Genomic DNA, 23,036 nt, shown 5'->3' with positions numbered 1-23,036 from the left:
TCACTTAAGATCCCCTGGGGCCACTGGTTAATTTGCATGGAAATGGCAAACTCATCATCCACAGAAAATTCATAAACACAATAAAAACCTGTTGGTGTGTTTGATTTGGCCACATCTGGCCAATTGAGCTGAGATTTATAATGCTGGAGGTACACTCCAAACGGCATTGGGTATCATCTCCCCTGTGCTGCAGTGTTTATATAGGCCAAGGTTAAATATTTGAGGAGCACATGTGGGGATGAATGGTGGCACAGGATTTCATCATAAAGCTGAGAAGCATGAGCCAGTGGGGGGTCATTTTAACAGTAGTGTCAACACCCTAAGATCCCACCTCTGTCGACTCAGCAAACAGTACATCGCAGACACTCTGAAAGGTGGTGATGACTGCTTTCTGGAAAAGGCAGATAGTTTTCTCAGAAGACCGTTGATAGTGCCAACAGACTTTGGACTTCTTCCCTCGTTTGTCCTACATCGTGCGTCCAAAGTAACCGTCACAGGAGAAATGTAGCAGTGCAAATCAACCGATGCAACAGGGCTGAGAGGACAGCAGTGAAAGAGCACAACAGCTGCTGTCCATTCACTGAGGTAGTGTGTCTTGGCATGGCATTATCCCTGTGTCTACAGTGTCATTATGTAATCTGCAGCATCTTCTCCATTTGTCTTGACCAGTCAGACTTAACACTATTGGTTTTGCGTGTGTGATGGAGAGTTTGATGATTCATATGACAACAACAGTGTTCCTCTCTCCTGATTTCTGAATTGTTCCTCTGGTTGATATCACTGTATTTCTTCTACCTCAGACATTTCCAACAGAAACCCATTTTCCCCATAGCTGTTGCCTCTGCAGCTCAAAGCCTCAAACTGCAAAAAGTGTATGGAAGTTTCCATGATCCCACTCGCTCACTGTACTGAGAGAAAGCCACATCAAGTTGTCTGTCAGCTGACTGCTGCGTGGGTTACTGTTTGCCCAGGCTGCCTGTCTGTGGATATCTGATGCAGCTCAAACATCATCACCCAACAGTCCACCTGCTTCACTTTCTGCACAAAGAGTTTCAGTCCAGCAACAAATCTCCGCTCCCTGACTTAATTATGACTTGATTATGGCTAAAAACACATGCTGAAAAGCAATGGCTGTCACCTATATTGAGTCATTTAGAGATTGTCACTGTGCAGTTCTTTCGGACATTTGAGCTCTCAAGAAAGAATATTTATGTATTTTTTTTCGCTCCAGCTTGAGCTTTTCCACCTCCAGTGCTGCAGGTTATTCTGCACTTCTCATCCCGCTGCATGCTCTATTTTCCGAGTCATTTCAACGTTGTGGTCAGTTTTCTCCCTGGTTCCTCCCTTTTCTCTTGCACCACTGAGCAACTCATTTCCAGGCATCACTCTGCCACCCAAACGTGCTGTACTCCACGCCTCCATCTCTCTCTTTTCTCTTGTCTGGTGTGTGTCTGCTGGGGGTTTCCATGCAACTATCCGTTTCCAAAACAGGCACCTGCACCACCTCACCCAGCGCTTTCGACGTCAGCACTCTGACAGGGGGAGCAAAATGAGAGGGACTGTGTTCAGAGAAAAGCAGGTTCTTGGAAGGCAGGGAGAGGGAGAAAAAGGGGGAGTTGATGATGCCTTGAGACATATTGATTTTGTTTATTTTAATGGCAGAGAAGAGACAGCATGCAGCTCTGTTTTAACGGTCTGACTGGATGCCAGTCACAATTTCTAAGATACAACAAAGAGGTTTTAAAGATGCTCTAAATGGGAATATAAATAATCACACAAGACGTGCCTCAACTCTAACGCCACATCATCAGTGATGTCAGCCACCTCATGGCCGTCTTATTTTTTCACCAAGAACTTTTGAAAGTGTGTGTCAGCTCAAGCCAGGAAAAGAAAGTTCCTTACCCAGCAACAGGTAGCCATAAGAACATTTAAAGTGCTGATAAACTTCAAAAGAAGGGACTGCGTTTGACCCTTTTGGTGCCTTTCATTATAACTGGCAAGATGCTCAGATATGGGAAGGAGATAGATCCCTTTCAATATTCACTTTTTCGTTTCTTCTCACAACTTCTTTTACTTTTGACTCCCTAACATTGTGGATCTATATCCCATGAGCATTCTTTATCCATATTAGTGTCTCTCTCCACCTTTAAATGTGCCCGTTGAGAGCACTTTTAAACTCCTCTGTGTACAGACAACATGCACTGAATCCTTAACACCTCCCTGCCAAACCTTTCAGAGGGCACTGCTTTCCTAAGCACTGTGTTTTTACCCGTAAAAGGTTGTGAAAAAAGCTTCGGCTCAGATTCAGTCATAATTCAATTTCAATAAACCTTTCAACCTGCAACCTGTCCAGGGTGTACCCTGCCTTTGTTTGATGTTACCCGGAGTAAGCTTCATCCTCCCGCCCCCAAGACCCTGAACTCAATCAATCAATGGGTTTGAAAATGGATAGATAGATGGATAGATCTTACTTTGTTTAGTTAGCCAGCTTGTATTATGCCAAAGATGGATTTTTTTACACCATCAGCTCTTTTTTTGTTGTAGTGTAGTTTTGGGATGACACAATTCCTGCATTCATAAAACATATAACAGTGACGCCAATAAGATAATGATTGGCTTTTTTTTCCAGTCTTTGATCCACATACAAAGACAAAGAAATGGAGAGTCATAATAAATATAAAAAAATGTGTCCTCTAAATGTTCTTTGTTAGTTTGTCAAACCTTGCTGCTATAGGCAACGTGTTTTGAGAAATCCAAATATTTTACTGTATGAAGCTGACAAATGAGTTCAGTCGAGATGAGTTATACATTTATAATGTCTCTACTCTTCCTGAGTAGTTATATGAAGAAATAGGAACGTAAGTTGAACAAATAGCCTGAATAACTCATAATTATGTCCAGCCAAAACAACAGATGTATTTCATCAACTTAATTAATCATTTTTGGCTGAAAGTGTCACAAATGCAAATGGAATCCATACTCCGGTTTATATGCTTTGCAAGAAAATGAGTAGCATTCTCTCTGAATACTTGAGACAGAAGTTTACTGAGCATGATCCATAATTCTCTAAGTTCCACTGTAAAAGGGTTGTTTGAGGAAACATTGCCCCCTTGTGGAACATATATGCAGTTACTTCTTTCTAATCAGAGTAAAGAAAAAAATATTTTCAAGGTTTAATTTAATTGCTCATCTTGGTCAATATGGTCTATTTTTTTTATGCATTAACAATTATTCCTGTATAATATAGTCAAACAACTGTCATAAGATATACTTCTTTGGTTTTAGTCATTAATGGTATAGGTTTTATGTCTCTTAAAAGTTGGCGTTTGCTGTGCTAAGATGGTTTGCACTAATCCAGGCATCCATAAATCGATACATAGATAAATTTACTAACTTTCCAACAATACCGTAGAACTTGTGTATCCAAACTTTATTTGAGACTTTGTTCCTTGAAAAGGCACCTCTGTGATATAACTCTGGAGCAAAAATGACATCATTTTGGTTGCCATTTGCAAGAGAATGATTTTTCCAAAGCTTGTATGCTAGTATGAGCTAATGCTTTTTTGACATCTCAACTCTCATGTGGCCTTAACACGTGTGAGGGATTTCTTTGACAGCCCCACTACCCAGCCCCTTGGACACAGAAAACAAAGGCAAGGGTTTGTTGAAAAGTCCCTGTGTCTGTTTTATGTGAGGCTGAGCTCACGTGAGGAGGAATTTAAATCAAAGCTCAGCATATGTTGAATGTCAATGTTGGCCTGGAGGGCTCTGACTGTGCAAACAGATTACTGTAGATGTTGACTTACAGCCAGGGTCTGGGGGGGCGATGTGAGTGGTTCTTCTCTAGTTTTCCTCTTAAATCTTGTTTAAAACCTGTATGACATGTGATAGCTCATTAAACGATGCTTGTGAATTTTTTTTTAATGCCATTCTGAATTACATCTGAATGCCAGGAAACACTGGAGGCTGTTTTAATTCCAGACAGATGTTGGGAATGATAGTCTGCATATGTAAATAAGTCTGCAAAAGTATTCATTCGGAAATTGTTAAATGGTGAGTCAATCAAACCTTGCGTCATCCCTTATGTGGACGAAAATATGTGATGACTTGAGATGTCTAGAACGTTGGTTTTTTTTGTGATTTGTAGAGCCACGTTTTAAAGTACTTTCACTGCAAGGCAGATCAGAAAGTTTCATTTTGTCAAACTCCTTTACAGAAAAACAGACTGTAGACTTTGGGTGTACTTGTTTTTAATGTTCTAACATGCAAATATCAATGCCAGTGAAACAGCAAATGACAAGCACACATAAGGCAAAACGTGTTAGACTCTTAGTAACGATTTAAGTACACAATTAGATGTCTAAACTGCCCAATTTGGTGTTTTTGAACTTCTAGTCAGTTTAACTTATGTGACATGGCATCCTGTTCCAACAGACCACAGTTGTTTTCTTTGCTCTCAGTTAAGAGGGCAAGTCATCTTGTGTTTGTTTTAATCCATTTCAGTGTTGGCTTATTATTATGGGTACATTACTGTACTTTGAATTTGGCTAGACAGGAATTCATGTGCAGCCACATGGACTGTAAAAACAACCTTCCTAAGTAGAACCTTCTTAGCACTTTGAACGCAGGGAGCCATTATGAATCTACGACCTATTTCAGGTGACCTATGTTTACATACATATAAGCTGGTATACACACCTCCTACCGAAGCATAGCATGTGAATACGGTGCTGTTCAGAGGCTGTTCAGCTTTGGTATATGTGATTGAAAAGAATGCAAAACAAACTCACAACTAACAAGTCAGTCTGTTTGCTTTATAATGCAGCGATAACGATGAATAAAAGTGCATTTTGTGCAACAAGCAACACAGAAAACTATTAAGGTTTGTTCAGTTATATGTTATTAATGTTTATTAATTGATTACCAAGCGCTTAAATCATTTTTGCCTTAATTCAGTCTTGAACCACCTCAGACTCCCTCAGCTGAAGGAAGTCAGCCTCTTTTTCATGTAGAGGAAGGCGAGGTATGAAGCCCCCCCCAGAATCCCAATCAGCAGAGAGGTACCGAATATAACTGGGGCATTTTTCCTGGCCACACGAAATGCCACAGGGAGGACAGCAGAGATCAGGATGTTGTTGACGTGGCTCAGCACTCTCCTGAAGGCCGGCCGCTCCACCACCCTCTCATAGTATGTTTCCACGTTGACACGGTTACCGTTACCCCAGTAGCGACGGGAGAGGCCAAGGAACTTTAAGCGGTGTAAAGTGACAGCTAAAGAGACATCAGCCATGCTGAAGAAGTCACCGCAGAGCCAGGATGGGCTGCCTTCTTCTACAAGTGGAAGAGGCCAGGGAAAAAATTATTATAGGTGGAATAAAAATGAAGCATTATGTGATGTATTATATATCCCAAATATAGCCAACATTGGTTGCACTGACAAGATTGACAAGATTGTGTGGATACCTGGTGTTTCCTCGACCCTCCTCTGCAGCTCTGTCTCCACTTGGTCCATCACACTTTCAAGTTCATCCAGAAGCTTCTTCAGGTACTTCATGTTGTCGTGGTCAAACAACTTGGACTATAGAGACATTTGCACAGAAAAAATCATGAGGAGAGAAGTACTGCCTTTGTTGTGAACATTGGGCTTTATAACTTACAAAAAAATATGAAACACACAAAGCATAAAACATAAAAAGCATATGGCCTTTTTAAATGTCCACACAACAAATGTTATGAATACACCACATAGCACACAAATCATATTCAGTTGCAGGGGATTGGATTTTTTTTTTCACTGGATTTAGTTACTGTCTCAGTTGTACAAAATATCAAAATGTATCAGTTGATATGCTGGTTCAGAAAAAGCAAAATAGTTCCACAATATATAGAGTATAATTGTGGAAATTATAAAGTAAATCTAGTTTCAGCATGAACTCTGCTTAGCCATGACAACTACAACTTGCTAGCAAGTGAGCATATTTTCTTCAGCTTGGCTGTGTAGATGTCCTTGTTTTTTAAGGCCTATCCCCTTATTTTGTGTCCTGTCATCAGAAAAGCCCCAGTTCTCAAATCTGTAATAAAAAATTATTCCAAAATGAAATTATGTCTTACGAGGCCCAACAGACCAAGACTGTAGCTTCTTAACTTTTTTTTCAATCCAAGCAGAGTGCAGCAAAGGAGAGGAGTGAGACCACCCTGTGTGTGAGCTGCAGACCACTGCACAATTACAACCTTCACAAAATGCAATAAAGTTTTTCTGCTGCTTTTCATTTTTGAGGTAGCAGTTCACAGAGAATCTCAATGTGGAGTTGTAGTGAATATATGGACAAAACAGATGCAGGATGTGTTTCACCATGAAGGTCAGATATTGGGGTTTGGAGCAACTGATTCAAAGGCTGTTGGTTTTTCCTTCATTTAGTGAGATGTGGTGTCTTAACCATGGCATCAACACTACTTTCTGCTGTCTCATGCAGACAAAGCAGCAGTCGGGTTTTGTGGATATGGAAGGTAAAACCTCAGCTATATTCCAGAAAACACAGTATTTTAGCTAATTTGGCACTCTGCTAATCAAGCTACTTACTTTCAAGCGCCTTTGTTTTGCTAAATAAGCATCTTTAAGCTCTGGGTTCTGTTCGGACAGTTTCTCCAGCTCGGTCTGTGTGTTGCTGATCTGTGCTGTCAACAGAGAGGGAGAGAAAAAAAAGACTGAAGCACCTTTTGCGCATAACAAGGCCTACATCAGATTTTAGTATTACAAAAGGGAAATTAGTGATCATGTATAGAAATAGGCCAAGATCCGCTAGGGGTCTTTTTGTGTGGACAAAATCCATTTAATCTGCTGACTTTTCCTTCATCCTCAACTTTCATAAGATGTATAGAATATGTAGCATCCATCCATCCATCCATCTATTATCTACCACTTCTCTGGGGGTCGGGTTGAGGGGGCAGCAGCTTGAGCAGAGAAACCCAGACGTCCCTGTCCAAGGCCACTTCCTCCACCTCTTCTGGGGGGACCCCGAGGCGTTACCAGGCCAGCCGAGAGACATAGTCTCTCCAACGTGTCCTGGGTCTTCCCCAGGGTCTCCTCCCAGTGGGACGTGCCATAAACACCTCACCAGGGAGGCGTCCAGGAGGCATCTTAACCAGATATTCTCAATGCGGAGGAGCAGCGGTTCTACTCCGAGCCCCTCCCGGATGATTGAGCTTCTCACCCTATCTCTGAGGGAGAGCCCAGACAACCTGTGGAGGAAGCCCATTTCAGCCGCTTGTATTCGCGATCTCGTTCTTTCGGTCACTACCCACAACTCGTGACCATAGGTGAGGGTAGGAACGCAGATTGACCAGTAAATAGAGAGCTTCGCCTTCTGGCTCAGCTCCTTCTTCACAATGACGGGTCGGTGCAGAGCCCACGACACTGCGGACGCCGCACCGATCCGCCCATCAATCTCACGTTCCATTCGTCCCTCACTCGTGAACAAGACCCCGAGATACTTGAACTCCTCGACTTGTGGAAGGCTCTCATTCCCGACCCGGAGATCCTATGCTATGTAGCAAAAGAATCAAAAGCTTACAACTTAATTTCAGAAAGGATCATATTGCAAAATGAAATTAAGTTCCACAGCTATGACAAGATCTCTATGTCCTCGTTTTGCTTAATTTATTAAACAGAAAATTTGAGTGGGCAGGAAAACATTTGAGATACACAAAAACTGTTGTGCAAAGCCTCTGTGATATTCAATAAAAAGAGAAACTGATGCTGCAAGACTGCTAACATATAATGCTGTACATATCCGTCTGTCTTACTTCGTATTGATGTGGCAGCATATGCTGGTATGTGGGAGTCCACAGTAATCTCAGGATGAAGGATACAGCCATGTGTGTAGGCATCCATTGGTAGTGAGTCCAAAAGCTCTCTGTAGTGCTGCACTCTGAGATAGTACCTACTGTCCTCTTCAGGAACCAGCTTGGGAGTGCCCTCTAGAAACAAACATGACAAGAAAGAAAGAAAATAATTGTGTTTTTTCCTGCCTCACTTTCTGCAAATGAAACAAAAAATCTCTGTTGATGAAAGAGATTTTTTACCATGGCCAAGACAGAGTTCAACTAACATAACGAGAGAGTATATACACTACACTCTTAGCTTAGGGAGGACCATGCTCAAAAAATGTAAGACTGAGTACTCAAACACTTTCAGGTATCAGCTAAAGTAAGTCCATGCTTACCAGATTTCCCTCCTTTTAAGTCGATTGGATGCAGACTCTCAGAACATAGCTAGCATGGATCAAAGCAAGCCAAAACAATATAAAAAAACAAATAAATCAATATACATGCAACACAAGGAACACAACAAAGGAAACTAAATGAAAATGCACTTTAAAAAAAGTGTGCAAGCCAGCTCAGTTTATGTGTCATGCTGTTAATGACTAAATAAGCGCTAAGAGCTGCCAGTCTAACAAAGACCAACAGCCACTTCCTATTCATTCATTCTCACCATCATTAAAGTTCTGCTCCAAGTAGTCCATTATCTGTGTTGGATCACAGATGACATCGTCATTGTGGACAAGGACTGGCACCTCACCGGTAGGATTCAGATGCATGAACCATGGCTCGTTGTGTTCACTGAGGGGCAGGCTCACGTCGTACTCTTTGCAGAGCAAACCTTTCTCTGCTATGGCCAAACGTACCTGAAAAACAATCGTAGAGGTAGAGGTTCGTTATGAAGGCTTGAACAGAGCACCTGTGAACAACATTATTTTAACAAAGTACCTTTTAAAAAATGCGATGCACATAGTTTTATTAACGAAGCCAAAATAAGAAGAAGTTAAATAAAGCTAAAACGATACACAGAGATGAGAACCATGTTACATTTATAATTCATAAACTGATGAGGAGCTGTCCACTGAACGGTGGTGCTGAAACGTGATGACACGCGCTCACCTTCTGGGAATTGAAAGACTGAGTCCAGTGATAAAGCGTTAATTTTGATTCCTGTTTTTCTGCAACTGTGCTGCATTGCTGATGCACATCCTGCTTAGAGCTCGCTTCTGTAAGAGCTGCTTTCTCATCTTGTGATTCGGAGCCGTTTTCGGACGCCATTTTAGTTGTTAGCATCTGAGGGAACGAGAAAAGGCAGCGCGCAGCATCACTGTTGACATAGTTGCTCCCTCCGCTGGCTTGGAGTGTAATTAAAGACATGAGATTACTCATTATTACTTTGTAATTAATGTATATATATACATTAATATATATACATATATACATATATATACTTGTTTTTGTACATGCAATGGATGTAAAAAAAATAACCATCCCTCATTTCTTCATGCCTTTAAAGAGAGAGGGGGGGGGGGGGGGGGGGGGGGCAGCACCTGAGAGATACATGTGGATTATTCACCATATTCATAAACAGCCATCTCACAATTACTGCAAATATTTTGATAAAGACTTCAGTAATAACCGAAAACCCTAACAAGGCCATAACAACTTAAACAAGCTGGTGTCACCTGTGGCAGGAGGGTTCTCGCACCGTTACAATATAATTCACAGATGGTCCATTCAAATTAAGAGAACCTTAAAATAATTACTCCATCTACAGTCCACAATGTAGCCGATGAGCACCATTAAATTTCCAAATGGAATGTTCCACGGCTCAACTCTTTCTTGGACCTCCCGTGCAACGAAAATATTTGTACTGCAGAGGTCAGTGTTGTGCTTTTGTTGACTTCTGTAGCATCGGTTGGTTAATAATGTCCGGCTGGAGCTTATAAAGTGCTCAAAGGTCACTACTTTCGTTTAAGGTAATGCCGATTTGTGCAGGTCTACCTGATTCGTTGATAGAAGCATGTCACGTAAAAAGATTTCACGCATGCGCTCGTCATTTTCAGTGGAATATTAAAGGCTTAATACAATTAAGTAAATTATATCACGAAATAAAAATACTTGAAATATCAGGGAAACAGCTGGCCAACATATTCGAAAGATAAGTTAGCTGAGAAGATGTAAATCTATAGCTATTATCATTTTGTGATATGGGCATATGGGTAACATTTGCTCATAATCTCGTTATTGATCGTTACAGACAAATACAATTATGTGAGTAAGACAACTTCTGCCGGGATTTACACCTGTGGGGAGAGAGGCGCGTCTTTCAAATGCGAAGGAGAGTTTGGCATAAATATAGAGGGGTCTTATTTTGGTGGGTTGAGGCATCAGGGCTCTTCACCGAGAGGGGTGACAGTGACAGGGAGAGAGGAGAGAGAGGAGAGAGTGGGAGGTCCCTGTGCCGTGACGTTGCGATTGGCCCCGTGCCTTCCTTCAGCAGGGTCTCCATACCTCTCTCTCTCTCCCTCTGTGATCAGTGGGTGAGAGGGGGGAGACGAGCAGCACACATCGGACAATCCGGCGTGCGCCTCCGGTAAATGACGCCCACCATTCATACCTTTACTCTTACCATTACGCATGCCTTTTGAATTGCATGTCTGGAAGTACCAGTCCACTGTCCTCACCCTCCTTTTTTCTGCTCTAGTCATCATCCTGCTGGCTCGTCCGTTCATCACACCACCGGTCCTGGATCACCCAACCTCGGTCCTGGAGACTCCTGAGTCTGCAGCTGCGCGCGATCTGCTTTATTTCCACCCTTTATCTGAATGACGGGCGGAAGGTTTGACTTCGACGACGGTGGCACTTACTGCGGGGGGTGGGAGGATGGCAAAGCCCACGGACATGGCATCTGCACCGGACCCAAGGGCCAAGGCGAATACGCCGGGTCCTGGTCGCACGGCTTTGAGATAGTAGGGGTGTACACCTGGCCCAGTGGGAATACCTACAAGGGCTACTGGTCCCAGGGGAAGCGGCACGGGCTGGGTGTGGAGAATAAAGGAAGATGGATCTACCGAGGAGAGTGGAGTCACGGTTTTAAGGGTCGATACGGGGTCCGACAGAGCCACAACACACCTGCCAGATACGAGGGTACCTGGAGCAACGGACTGCAGGATGGATATGGGGTCGAAACCTACGGCGATGGCGGTAAGACAGAAGGTTTTAGGGATGTGGCACAGTGCTTGTTGAATGTGCGTGTCGCTTTAACTGATGATGTGCTATGAAGCTGGTGTGTAGGATGCTTAGACTCCAACCGAATGAAGCTAATGGTACCAGAGCGCTGATCTTCATCTAATATGAGTTGAGTTGCAGCTCATGATTGCGCACTCTTCACTGTGGTCAAGTGCATCATCATTTCCGCCCCAAGACGGGCATCAAAGTCAGCTGACAACTTTTCTTTCCTGTCTTTTTAAAAAAACAAACAATCCTGCTCGAGGTTAAGGCTTTTCCTGAGGCGCATCTCATTTGGTAACTACCGGTTGCTCCTTACAGTGGGAGGAGTGAGACTCCTCCATGCCTGAAGAAGAAGTGGTTTGAAAATCAAAGCAAAAATGTCCATTTCAAAGCGACATAATTCGTGTTTTTCTTTTATTTCTGCATTTAAACAATCAATGAAGAAACGAGATTAAATGTAACTTCTGTCATACATAAGAAGGTGAGTCTGCAATGAAAACAAGAAGATTTTCAGCCTCCCAACAACTTAATGCAATCAGAGCTGAAAATACACGTGCTGATCAATCATCTATGCCATTCAGCATTCTTAAGTCACGCACACTCAGATTTGCTTAAAACAAAAGGTTAGTGAGCCCCCTCCCATAGCCCCTCAACTCACTAACTCTTCATGTGTTCCTATGCGAAGACTTGAATCTGATCTCAGAGACAAGATCTCAAGATAACATAAAAAGCAAATGCTTGCAAGTGGTTCACCAGGCCTGTTGTGCTACATATGGTCCTTTCCTTATAAAACAATCAAGTCTCCGGGTGATTTGTAAGCATCATCTCACTAACTGAGGCCTTATGGTGCAGAATGAATGTCTCACATATGATGGCTACAGATTGCTGGGCTTGGGAAATCAGCTGATCCTAGAGGATCTTCACAACATCTGGTCGTCTGGCCCCTGCAGCATCCTGAGGACTTGATCTGCAGGGTCACCAAATTTGAACTGCATCACAGGGCAGGCCTGTTAATCTTGCACTGTTTATCCACCTGGGCAAGTGTATAATTTTTTTGTTAGATTATTTAATTGTGTTGCTAAATGAGATTGGAGCAACGGATTAACAAGCCTTTCTTATTATCAGGAACAGAAATGTAATATGATGCTTTGAAGAGGCTACTGTAGGCCTGCTCAATGCTCATTGGGCTCAGCAGCACTAAATAGGATTAATGAAGTATTCTCCTCATTATATGACTCACAGTAATTCCCTGACAAACGGATGGTGGTGAATTTGCGTACTGACAGTGGCCGCCTGAAAATAGGCACCTATTTAAGTGATTAACTATCATCCCAAGTATCCCATCCTCTGTATCGGTATCTTAATCAAGTCTCTGTCGCCGAGTTAGCAATGCTCAAGGTCACAGATCTGAGTGGAAGGAACAGAAAACATTTCATTAGTTGCCAAACTCTGTGCTCCTTCAACAAGGCTCCGCTGTGTTCCCATATGCAGTGCTGTTTCAAGAACTTTGTGGTGATACATAAAGTGTGTGTAGCCAACCTGAGGTGTCCGGCAAAGGAAAAAGAGAGTTATGATATAAAACACTGCATTGACTTCAGGGCTTTTATAAAGATAAGCTTTGCAGACTTGAATGAAATCAGATGTTGTCGTTGGTGGTGGTCCATGCACTCCTGTTAAAGATTCCACCATGTGAAGGAGCACATTGCTGATTCCTTTACTTGAATAGATTTTTTTCAATTTTACCACTCTTTCATATTATGTAGATTGATTTTTTTAAAAGAGACAATTTATAAAAGGGAGTCTCGGGAAGGTTTGCACAGACGTGCAACATTTTCAGTTAACAGACTTGCCTCCTTAAATCACTGTAAGACCACCTCAGATATTGCCTTACAACCAAGAGTGTGTGTCTCTTCCTGGAATTGATGTGTAACAGAAGGATGTTTCTCAGAATCTGAGAGACAGTGTCGTTTGCCTAATTACTGCTATTAAATTCCCACTCTAACTGTCCTGATGCATGCCAAAAGATTCATACTTAAACTTTTGATACGCAGTGTTTTAAGAGTTTCTTTGCAAATATTTGGTGCTCTTGACCACCACTGGTGCATTTCCTAATCCATACAACTCCATACGCTTCTCTTCCATGTTCTTCACATTTTCTGTTGGTAAATAAGGTATTTTGTATTTTTCAGCTTGGAAGAATGACTATTAAAGAAAATAGCAGATAATATCAGAAATGGCTAATTATGTTTTCATCAGCATGGAGTGTTCTTGTAGTCTTGCACTGTTTCATCTAATATAACGTGGTCCTTAATTCCCTCCAATGAGTTACGAGCTGAGACTAAAGGGTCTCAAAGTGATAAAAGTTCATGATACTTAAAACAGAAAACACAGAAAATTACTACTACATTTTAAGTCCTCTTAAAAAGTTATTCAAATGAAAGAAAATACAAAAAAAAGATAAAATCTCTGCTTGTTTCTCAGGTACCTATCAAGGCCAGTGGATGGGTGGGATGCGCCACGGCTATGGCGTCCGTCAGAGTGTGCCCTATGGCATGGCCACTGTCATCCGCTCTCCACTTCGTACGTCTATGGCCTCTCTGCGCTCTGAGCAGAGCAACGGCACAGTGCTCCATGACCTCTCCTCCTCTGCAGACACGCCGGCAGGCAGTCGTGGCGGCTTCGTCCTTAACTTCCACTCAGACAGCGAGGTCGTCACCGGTAAGAAGAAGGGCCTGTTCCGCCGGGGCTCACTGTTTGGCAGCCTTCGACAGTTGCGCAAGTCTGATTCTCGGACCTCGATCTCCAGCAAACGCAGTTCTGCAAGAAGCGATGCCACCATGAGCCGCATCAGCTCCAGTGACGCCAACTCTACCATATCCATCGGTGATGGCGAGCTGGCAGATGAGGACCTACTTCTGGAGGATCATGTGGATGCCACCACAACTGAGACCTACATGGGCGAGTGGAAGAATGACAAGCGGAATGGATTTGGTGTTTCAGAGAGATCCAACGGGATGAAATATGAAGGAGAATGGCTTAACAACAAGCGCCATGGTTACGGGTGCACGGTTTTCCCAGATGGCACCAAAGAAGAAGGGAAGTACAAAAATAACGTGTTGGTGCGTGGAATACGAAAGCAGTTGATTCCTCTTAAGAACCCCAAAACCAAAGAGAAGGTAGATCGGGCTGTGGAGGGGGCACAGAGGGCTGCAGCCATTGCGAGGAGTAAGGTGGAAATAGCAGCTTCCAGGTACTGTTGTGTTTATGTGCACGTGTGTTCATTCATGCTCTTGTATGTGCATGTGGGTGTATACTGTGTAAACACACAACAAAAAAAGGGAGAGCATCCCCAGGCATTTTCTGTCACCATTGAGTAGTCACGGCAGTGGTGTGACTGAAGGCACGATCTTGTGTAAGAGGCATCACATGACCGCCGCTCCAACCTTTATACTTTATCAACAGTCGAAGGCTTTTGTGTTGCCAGTGCGATCATCCCTGGAAAAGGTTCTGTTTCTATCCTCTGCATGTGTTTTTTTCTACCCAGGGAGAAGGGTCAGGCATCTTGCGGTAGTGTGCGTGATGTGTGCCTCTGTGAGTTCATGTGCGTGAGCTGTATAACCGTACCTGCACTTATGCCAAGTATTGCTCTGATGTGGCATCTGCTCTTTAACAGGTGGATGAGATGTGACCTTTTCATTTGAAGCCTCCCTCCTGGTGGGATCACAGCATCGCTGTGACATCCTCTGGTTTCATTGCATCAGGGGATGGTTAGACTGGTGATTGAGTGAATGTGTACAAGCTGTAAAAAAAAGCTTTTTCGTGGTGCTCTTATGCATGTTTTGATTTCACATTCAACCTCACAAGGGGCTCACATGAATTTTCATGAAGGAAAACGCATTGGCAAGCATTTATAAAACTTTTTTTTTAAAAACAGGCATTAGACAGTTACCATATCATCAAAATAAACATAGTTATATTAAAAAAGTTTAAAAAGTTTTGGTGTGACCAAATTTGTTACGATCATGACTGTATCATATTTCACTAAAATCCCAATATTTGAGGAGCAGTTGTTTTTTTTGGGGGGGGGTGTCAAGAATGTTTCGACAAACATTCATAGCACCCAATCCAGTATTTCTTAAGATCTTTAATCGTCGAACAAACTGAGCAACAAACTGACATGTTTAGAGCTAAAATATTACTTTTTGATGCCCTAACAACAACAGAATATACTTTGCACCATTATTTATACATGAGATTGGCTAAATGACCAAACACAAAGTCGGAAAAAACTCTTAAGGTAAAAAAGCACTTGTTCTTATTGCAGCGCAGCCTAGTGGTAAAATGTTGCAAAGCTATTTGGCAGGTGCAATGCCATTTTGATTTTACATGATAACCTCCCTGAGGCTCCATCCAAATATCATCTGAGCCAGTTTGGTGAAAATTTGAAGAAAGAAATTGGCTGTTAAATAAAACTTCTAAACCAATATGCAATGTGGGAGATAACGATTTAGACTTTATTGGGTGCTTTCAACTCGGCTTCATCAGAAGAATCCATTGTGGCTTCTTTTTTTTTTAAAATCAGGTATGCGTTTCAAAAGTCATTTGCAAAAAAATATTAATAGCCTTTCCTTAGGCCATGCTCCATCTTTATGGCAAATTTCATGAAAATTAGAGTCACATTTTGTGTAATCTTGCCTAAATACAAAAAAAATGGCACTGAAATATTACCTCTAGACCTGGCAAAATTAAATATACACACACGGTGTTAGAAATAGAATAATGGCTTGACTCAAGGCTGAATCCAGTTATTTGGAGCATTATCATAATAGCAGACTCTGAATAGCAGGATTTATACTAATATCAGAATTTTTTTCATAGTGACATGAAGAGACATGTTTTGTTTTGCAGATTTCATGGATATAAGATACAAGTTACATAAGGCGGATTAACATTTTTTTATATTAAACCTCAGCATATTGTTTGCTCTGCAGATAAGACCCACAATATTATGACTCTCATTGAAGGCCAGTGGGGCTGAGCTAATCCTAAAGGGAAAAAGGGATAATGTTTTGAAAGAGAGAGTCATCCCATTTTCTCTTTGGTTACTGCAAGAGAGGAACAGTTTACAGAAGGAAACACATGATCTGACGTGTAGCACCAAAGCAACAACAGTGACTGCCTTGGTCCCGGAAAACAAGGTCCTCTGTGCTGTAGTAAATTATCAAATTACTGGATTAGATGTGCTGCATCATGTGCAGCCGGAAATCTCAAAACAAGCTCCTGACAGTAATCACGATGTTTAATTTTTTTCATCTGGGATTTTTAGGCTCACAGAATGGTAGGTTGTAAGCAGGTTATGTAATTCTCATTGTACAGTGCATGGTGAAAGATGCGCTCGTATTGATCCAGTTCTAGTCACGTGACTCTCTGTCTTTGAGTGCGGAGCCAGTTGATCCACAGGGAGTCAGGGAACGGGAGGCAGATAGCAACAGGAGAGCAGATGGAAAGTTGAAAAAAAAATATTGAAATTAGAAAGCCATGCAGTGTATGAATTATTATTGAATATGACCGCATATGCAGCAAATTTGCTGAGCCAGAGCTTTCAGAAAAATCTGGAGTGGACGCAGACAAAAGGGGAGCGGAATAAAAAAGGGCATGGGGAGGACGTGCAAACCCCCTCCTGTGGATTACTGTACAGAGAAGCTATCCCATCAGCCCTTGGGGTGGAGCTGATGATCTCATGCTTGTGATGAGCCAATCAATAAAGAGTCAGTATGATGCAGTGGTGTGGAGTTCTATGTCCCTCATTCACAGTTGTTGTGCCGCTCTTATCTATGTGAAATGGACACACGGCGCTTTCAATATGTCCATCTGGGTGTGTGTGTTTGTGTGGTGTGGTTATATGAGGCCTGTGAACTGAGATAAGTGACTGAAAAGTTTACAGAGTCATGATGCTTCTCCTGTGAATTGTTTTTATAGCAGATCAGTAGTTTAGGTATCTTGGTAACTCACGAGTAGTTGTATGCACTCTGGGTAATGTACTGTGATACCCTTTGTTACAGATCTCTGCCCATACTTTCACGTCATGTGTCATCTCAAGAAGAAGAGGCTTTCAAATGATGACACAAAAGTTGCTAAAAGTAAAAATATAAGATGTGTTTATTGCAGTTTCATTAGGCACATTGCATCTCCACAATGCTAAAACGGCCAAACAGACCTGCCATAAGTCAGTTTATGCATGGTACCCAAGTTTGTGAGTGTGTGAAAGACAGGAAGACGTGTGTGTTCTGTGTGATAGCAGTGTTTGTTTTGCAGGTTGTAGTTAAATGTTAACCAACAAGTAATATGGTGGGGAGACAGTTATATGATGCTTATACTCTGTTGTTCCTCATCGGCAATCGGAAAAATGTTGAGATTAATTTCCTCAAAACGTATATCACCTTTGAGGAAATTAGTGTTTAAACAAATTAATTATTTTTCAACCAGCTAGCTGACCAATCAGAGTAAACTTGAGCTTTCTGGAGACAGGCCTTAAAGAGACAGGAGCTAAAACGGTGAGGCATCAGACTGAAACATAACAGGACAGGCAACATCTACATGAGAAAAATGTTGCATTTTTCCTGATTTTAGAGTGTAAACCCTTTGACTATGTTTAATATAGTAACTTTCAGATAGCTCAAAAACAGAAAACAAGTAGATAATAATTAGCCTATTACCTACTTATTATCTAAAATGAAAAAAATTATATCATCACAGCAATCATTAAAATAACTTTAAACCAAATCCTTAAAAGATTCTAATCTGTGTCAAGATCACACATTTAATCTAATGTGACTGTGTGTTATATTGTGGGACTTTCAGACTGTAACTTGATTAATTTGTCAAGTACATTTTTTTTTTTTAAATGGAGCAGAGATCACCAGGCACACACATGCATTTCTGTCTATATGCATTCACTTATTCAGAGCCCAACTATTTCCGCTCAGGAACACCTCATGCACACACACTCACAGACACACACAGACTGCTGGACAAACACATACAGAGCACATGCAGTGTGTGCTACTCTGCTAGTGTGTCAGCGGTGAGCACTGCCTAAATAAGGCAAGGCATCAGTTGGCTTATCAGCACCGGCCAGGAATATATACCCGTCCCACCACTGATATAGCCGCCCACCATCTCACTCACACTATCATCTCTCTGAAATGTATGTGTGTGTGCGCATGCTTATGTTATAAACAGGAGGAAAAGATTAAAAGGGAATGGGAGATGTTGTCTTTCTGAAAGACGAGACCAAAAAGTGCGTTTTGTGTGTGTGGGCTGTTGGTGTCCAGCGGTGTTTATATATCACCTGCTGTGAAGGATGACCTCGGCCACTCACCACATGCCCTTTTCTTGGAGAGTTATTAATCAACATGGGGGAAAAAAAATAATCCCAACTCTTTATTTATCATGAAAGAATTCATCTTCACTGTCCCTCCAGCGAATACTTTCCCAAAAGCTCAGGTCAATAATACTTATACAGTTTTTTTTGCTCTTTGATCTCCGTGCTGGTGCCACCTAAAAAGTACCTCCTGTATCCTTCAAAGGCATGTTTAGTTTTTCCTGTTTATTAAGTGGAAACATGTACAGTAGTAAGGAGGCACAAATGTACAGTAACTGTAACTGTGCGAATGACTGCCAGCAATCCAAATCAAGAGTGCCCCTCTCATGGCAACATGATCGAGTGACATAACGCAGTTTTTTTCACAGATAGAATCAAAAGCTTATGCCGCATACACACACACCAGCACACATAGAATAACTGGCCACATGTGCCTCATATATTGTTACCATTAATGACCAGGGTCATTGCCAGCTAGTACATACGAAAGCGATATATATAAAGCTGCTGATGCAACAGCACATGCATCATGAGTTAGTTGAGCAGTTTTCAAATGACCCACAGTGCAATCAAATTACACCATGTAATGCAATCTTATTCTGTACTTCACAGCATTGCTATTATATGACATCATAGGTAGCTGACGTGCGTCAGCTGGTCAAACCATAGAAGCAATAAAAGAAGTGATTTAACTCAATTCTGTTGTCACAGCTGATAGATACTGTATATGTTAGTCAGTTGAAGAATCCTGCTTTTGTTTTTATCGAGGTCTGTTCAGTCACCGCTCAACTTGTAAAAAACAGTTGTGTAAAATCTGACAGTCGACCCCGAGGATTTAATAAAGATTATGTTGAATTGGTTTAGAGGAGTAGATTTTGAAAGATGTGGTTGTTCTGAAGTACAAGAAAGAAAATAAGACATGTCAGAGTGAGAGTTGAAGCTATTTTTCTCTCCACTTCCCTCACAAATATATTTGTTCTCCCTGGTGGGAGACAGAAGGAAGGCGAGAAGGAAAATTTTTTGGCAGAAATCAGCACATAGCCTCCAGGAATGCAAGTTTGTGCCTTTTCTCAGCACCAAGGAGATACATATTAACAGGCAGAGGCAATATACAGTGTGTGTAAATCATTCCTGGGTTTTATATGTTGACCATCTGAGGGCTTTGTGCCGGATTGAGTAAAAGACTCTGGTAAACGGCCGAGTACCAGTGCGAGTGGAGAGCTGGGCTGTGTCGACCGCAGTGGCAATAGCATTGGGTTTCACCCACATGCCAGAACTGTGTATCTGTGGCTTGTAATCTCTCAGAGAATGGCACATATTTCTGTGGCTTCTCGAGAAAGACTGGGATGAGTCAGCTTGGCGGGAGGGCAAGCAGGGAGGCAGAGGAGGGAGTCGTGTGGAGTTCGTAGCTGTTGTAAAGACAGTAACTCATGTTGAGTTTGCCTGCCTTCATTAAAATTTTAAAAGCTCATTTTGTACAGCTGATTTTACTCACTCCTCCACTTTCTCATCCGTCTTTCCTTTATTCAGTTTATTATTTATTCAGATTTATTTCCTTCAAACTCAATTATTTATTCCGCTATCAAACAAAAAATGGATGCCGTGCTTCTTCTTTGCGGCTCGTCTTCCCCTCTCTGTAAATAATTCTGTACCTAAGTGAAGTTACAACATTAAAAGCAAAGCTCAGCGGAGTGGGTTAAGCGTTGTATTTGACACACTGACGTGTAAAAATAAGCAGCGTTTCTGTTCAATAAGCATGTAACATCTCCAAGGGTTTCCCTCTGTGTGTGTTCATGTGAATGTGCTACCCTCCTGAGAATTTCCAAGTGACAGGACGAAATGCTACGCAAAAATCACAAGTGTCAGCACGCAGTGGAGCTTAACTCTTTGCACCTTTTCAGCTGTCATTTCATTTTGGTTTGTACATCACTACTCGAACACATGTTCAGCAAGATATGCTGGTGACGTGAATCCAGATACAAGTCATCAATTGCACATCTTTTTACAACTGCACTATTGTTGGCTCTACTTAAGGTACTGCAGCTCAGTGTCAGGAAGAGCATGAAGACTGTACAGTCTTCAGATAATGTCTCTAAAAATAGAATGTGCCAAAGTGGCAGAGTACACTTTTAACCCTATTACAATCCATTTTTTTTTCATTACGTTTCATTTTATTTAATATTGTACAGTTTTAGATTCTATTGATCGGATAAGATGTTCCTCAAATTAACAGTTTGAAATAGTGAAGGGTGAAGGGTTATGTTCACAACACAATCTCATGACAGACTGTAAATTACCCATGTAGGTCTACAGCACAATATGTTGTCATTTTACAAGAAAGTGCTGAGTTTCACTTTCTCTGTTCCAGTTGCGCTACTGATTACATTGACATTGCAACCCTTGAAAGGTGATAATGTCGACAGTCAGTACTGTTGACCAAGACAAAAATATCATATTGGGGGTGAGGAAGAGCTTGGCAGATGATTATTTAACACCCCCGCTTTTAAGCAAGGAATAGCTAGATCAAATCCCATCCCGCACTCTAACTTTTCTACTTTCAATCACCATAACTTACTTTTTTTTACTTTGCTCCCACTTGTAAATGGTTAGGGTTAAAAAGTTCAAACTACATGGTTAGGGTTAGGATTGTTATATATTGGTTAGGTTTAGGTGCTACAAAATCCATGGTTGGTTGCTTTCTGACTTCTAGTGTGGACTTCAATCTCTCTTTGATAAACCTCAAATGAACAATGGAAGTTGTGTTTTCAAGACAGCAAAACCTTTCATTGATATTGTTTATGGGATCCTGGCTCAACATGTCAAGAGTTTAGGTGTTGCTTGCATGTAAATGTTGTTGTTTACTAAGACATACTCATTTCACATATTTCAGGTGAATATTTTTTCCAGAAGTGATATCTCCAAATTGTTTATTCCATGTGAATAACAGTTCACGTTCCGAAGGTATTCAGCACCCTAATGATTCCAGTTAATTTGCATATTCAAGACGCTAGAACTAAATTTCATCAGTTATCAGCATTTCAACATAGTCATATTTAAGCTAAAAATCAAAGAATAAAGTTATAAAGAAGACTGCGTGTGGATATACTGTAGCTTATCAGGCAAGCCTTTGATGGAAAATGATGTACTTTAATGTGTCACAGTATGTAGCCTCATGCTGTCCATCCATCTGTTTGGGTCACAATAGATTCAGACAGTCAGGGTTTTATACATTGGAAGCATAAGGAACCAATCTGGTCAACTTGTGGGTTGTGGCTTGACAGAGAAACAAGGTTTATCTAACATAAGCAACACATTATTACCTTTTGCTGACGTAGTCAAGTTCAAGAGTCAAGATTGTTTGAGCAGAGTCAAGGGTGAGCAGCAGCTGCAGTCAAGCAGAGCAGTGGAGATAGAGATTGGGTTCATTTGTTTATTCATAGATCTGCACATATCAAACAAGATAAAGGCATAGAATCCATTCATGCAAATTCAAGGCATGAATGGATTATCCCTATCTGAAATGTTGTTAAATGTGCTGTTTTGACAGTATTAGGATGAATCACAAAGGGTTTATTAATGCCTTGACAAAGACAGGAAAAGGCAGATTCAAACTCTGTGCTCACCACTGCAACACAGTGCTGGCTAAAGGTCATATCGCCAAACCAAATATTCATACACATTGATAATTAAAAACGAATTAATAAGAATAATCACAATAAGTCTTTTGCAGCAATGCAAGATTTAGCTAAAATACCAAATGCTGTACATTTTTCCCTCTAAATTCAATTTGTGCTTCCTGAGTCTTGAATCAGTTTTTTCCTTTTTTTTTCCTTTTTATTAGTTGCACCTGCTACCACAACCATATGTCTTTAGCCTCTGCATACTGATGCGCTCCACTAAATCTCTTCAGCTTCTCCGATTGGCTAGCTAGGCTGCTTTCAGTCCAGATGTTCACGGATTGGATTATGGAATTATCGCCTATGTTGTTGAATCGGAGTATTGCTTTTCCAAACAGAATCATCTCTTCCTGAAGAATGCAGCCTCTGTGGCGATCACGTGCAGAGATGCATGTGTGGCTGTGCTCATGATCTGTAAACATGGCTGTGAGGACATTGCATTGAGCATTGTCACCGTTTTATGATTGTCTGTAATTTCAGTCATGCAGGACTTGAACCACATATTTATAACTTTTTTGTGCGTCATTATCACCGATTATTTTGCACGTGACCTCTTGTCAGTCCACGAAATAGCCATACCAAATATACTGTGTAAAGCTTTCATCACAATCAGTTGTGGGCAGATGTAACTTAATGCTAATGCGCATTTTGGCTTTGTGCTGAAAAGGAAATTGACGACTGCGAGTGTCTGTACATGTGTGCGTGTGTGCGTGTGTGTGTGTGTGTGTGTGTGTGTGTCTGTGTGACAGTGAGAGAGCAGGCAGTAGCTCGGGTGAATGGTGGAAGAAGATTGGAGGAGAGAGGGCACAGACCATAATTAAAACTATTCCTTAAGCTCAAGTGGTTGCCAGGCAATGTGACCTTTGCTCATGCAGGTTCAGCTTCGGATGTTGAGCCTCGTAGTCAAATGAGATACGCCATGG

The 23,036-nt window shown here is 41.5% G+C and overlaps 2 protein-coding genes across 3 annotated transcripts in view; one reads left to right on the top strand and one right to left on the bottom strand.

Moving 5' to 3' along the window:
• Nucleotides 1-4,239: 4,239 nt before the first annotated feature.
• On the bottom strand, nucleotides 4,240-9,555 carry gdap1 (ganglioside induced differentiation associated protein 1). Of its 2 annotated transcripts, XM_072378341.1 has the most exons (7): nucleotides 9,504-9,555; nucleotides 8,938-9,111; nucleotides 8,492-8,684; nucleotides 7,804-7,977; nucleotides 6,581-6,675; nucleotides 5,464-5,578; nucleotides 4,240-5,331 (listed from the first exon to the last, which is right to left on the bottom strand). In XM_072378341.1, exons 2-7 carry the CDS (start codon nucleotides 9,109-9,111, stop codon nucleotides 4,979-4,981), a joined length of 1,104 nt encoding a protein of 367 aa, XP_072234442.1. In that variant the 5' UTR covers nucleotides 9,504-9,555; the 3' UTR covers nucleotides 4,240-4,978. The 2 variants fall into 2 exon arrangements, with proteins under 2 accessions (XP_072234442.1, XP_072234443.1); XM_072378342.1 differs by lacking the exons at nucleotides 8,938-9,111; nucleotides 9,504-9,555 and adding an exon at nucleotides 8,223-8,271 and having other exon boundaries at nucleotides 8,492-8,565.
• Nucleotides 9,556-10,328: 773 nt separating this feature from the next.
• Nucleotides 10,329-23,036, top strand: part of jph1a (junctophilin 1a) — a 32,423-nt gene continuing 19,715 nt past the window's right edge. The window contains exons 1-3 of the mRNA XM_072378346.1: nucleotides 10,329-10,414; nucleotides 10,526-11,025; nucleotides 13,534-14,302. Coding sequence (XP_072234447.1) covers nucleotides 10,647-11,025; nucleotides 13,534-14,302 — 1,148 coding nt within the window. The 5' untranslated portion in view covers nucleotides 10,329-10,414; nucleotides 10,526-10,646. The remainder of the gene's footprint in view (nucleotides 10,415-10,525; nucleotides 11,026-13,533; nucleotides 14,303-23,036) is intronic.

This window comes from Leuresthes tenuis, unplaced genomic scaffold, assembly GCF_036924035.1.
Source record: "Leuresthes tenuis unplaced genomic scaffold, fLeuTen1.0.hap1 SCAF_24, whole genome shotgun sequence".
In the NCBI taxonomy this organism is placed as follows: domain Eukaryota; kingdom Metazoa; phylum Chordata; class Actinopteri; order Atheriniformes; family Atherinopsidae; genus Leuresthes; species Leuresthes tenuis.
Note: the sequence above shows the minus strand (reverse complement) of the source record. Positions and strands in the feature narration are given on the sequence as shown.

Coding starts and splice junctions, on each gene's coding strand:
- gdap1 (XM_072378341.1), bottom strand. CDS start 9,111: ATGCTAACAACTAAAATGGCGTCCGAAAACGGCTCCGAATCACAAGAT. Junction 5,579..6,580: donor CAAAACAAAGGCGCTTGAAA/GTAAGTAGCTTG, acceptor ATGTCTCTATAG/TCCAAGTTGTTTGACCACGA. Junction 5,332..5,463: donor GAGGGTCGAGGAAACACCAG/GTATCCACACAA, acceptor TTCCACTTGTAG/AAGAAGGCAGCCCATCCTGG.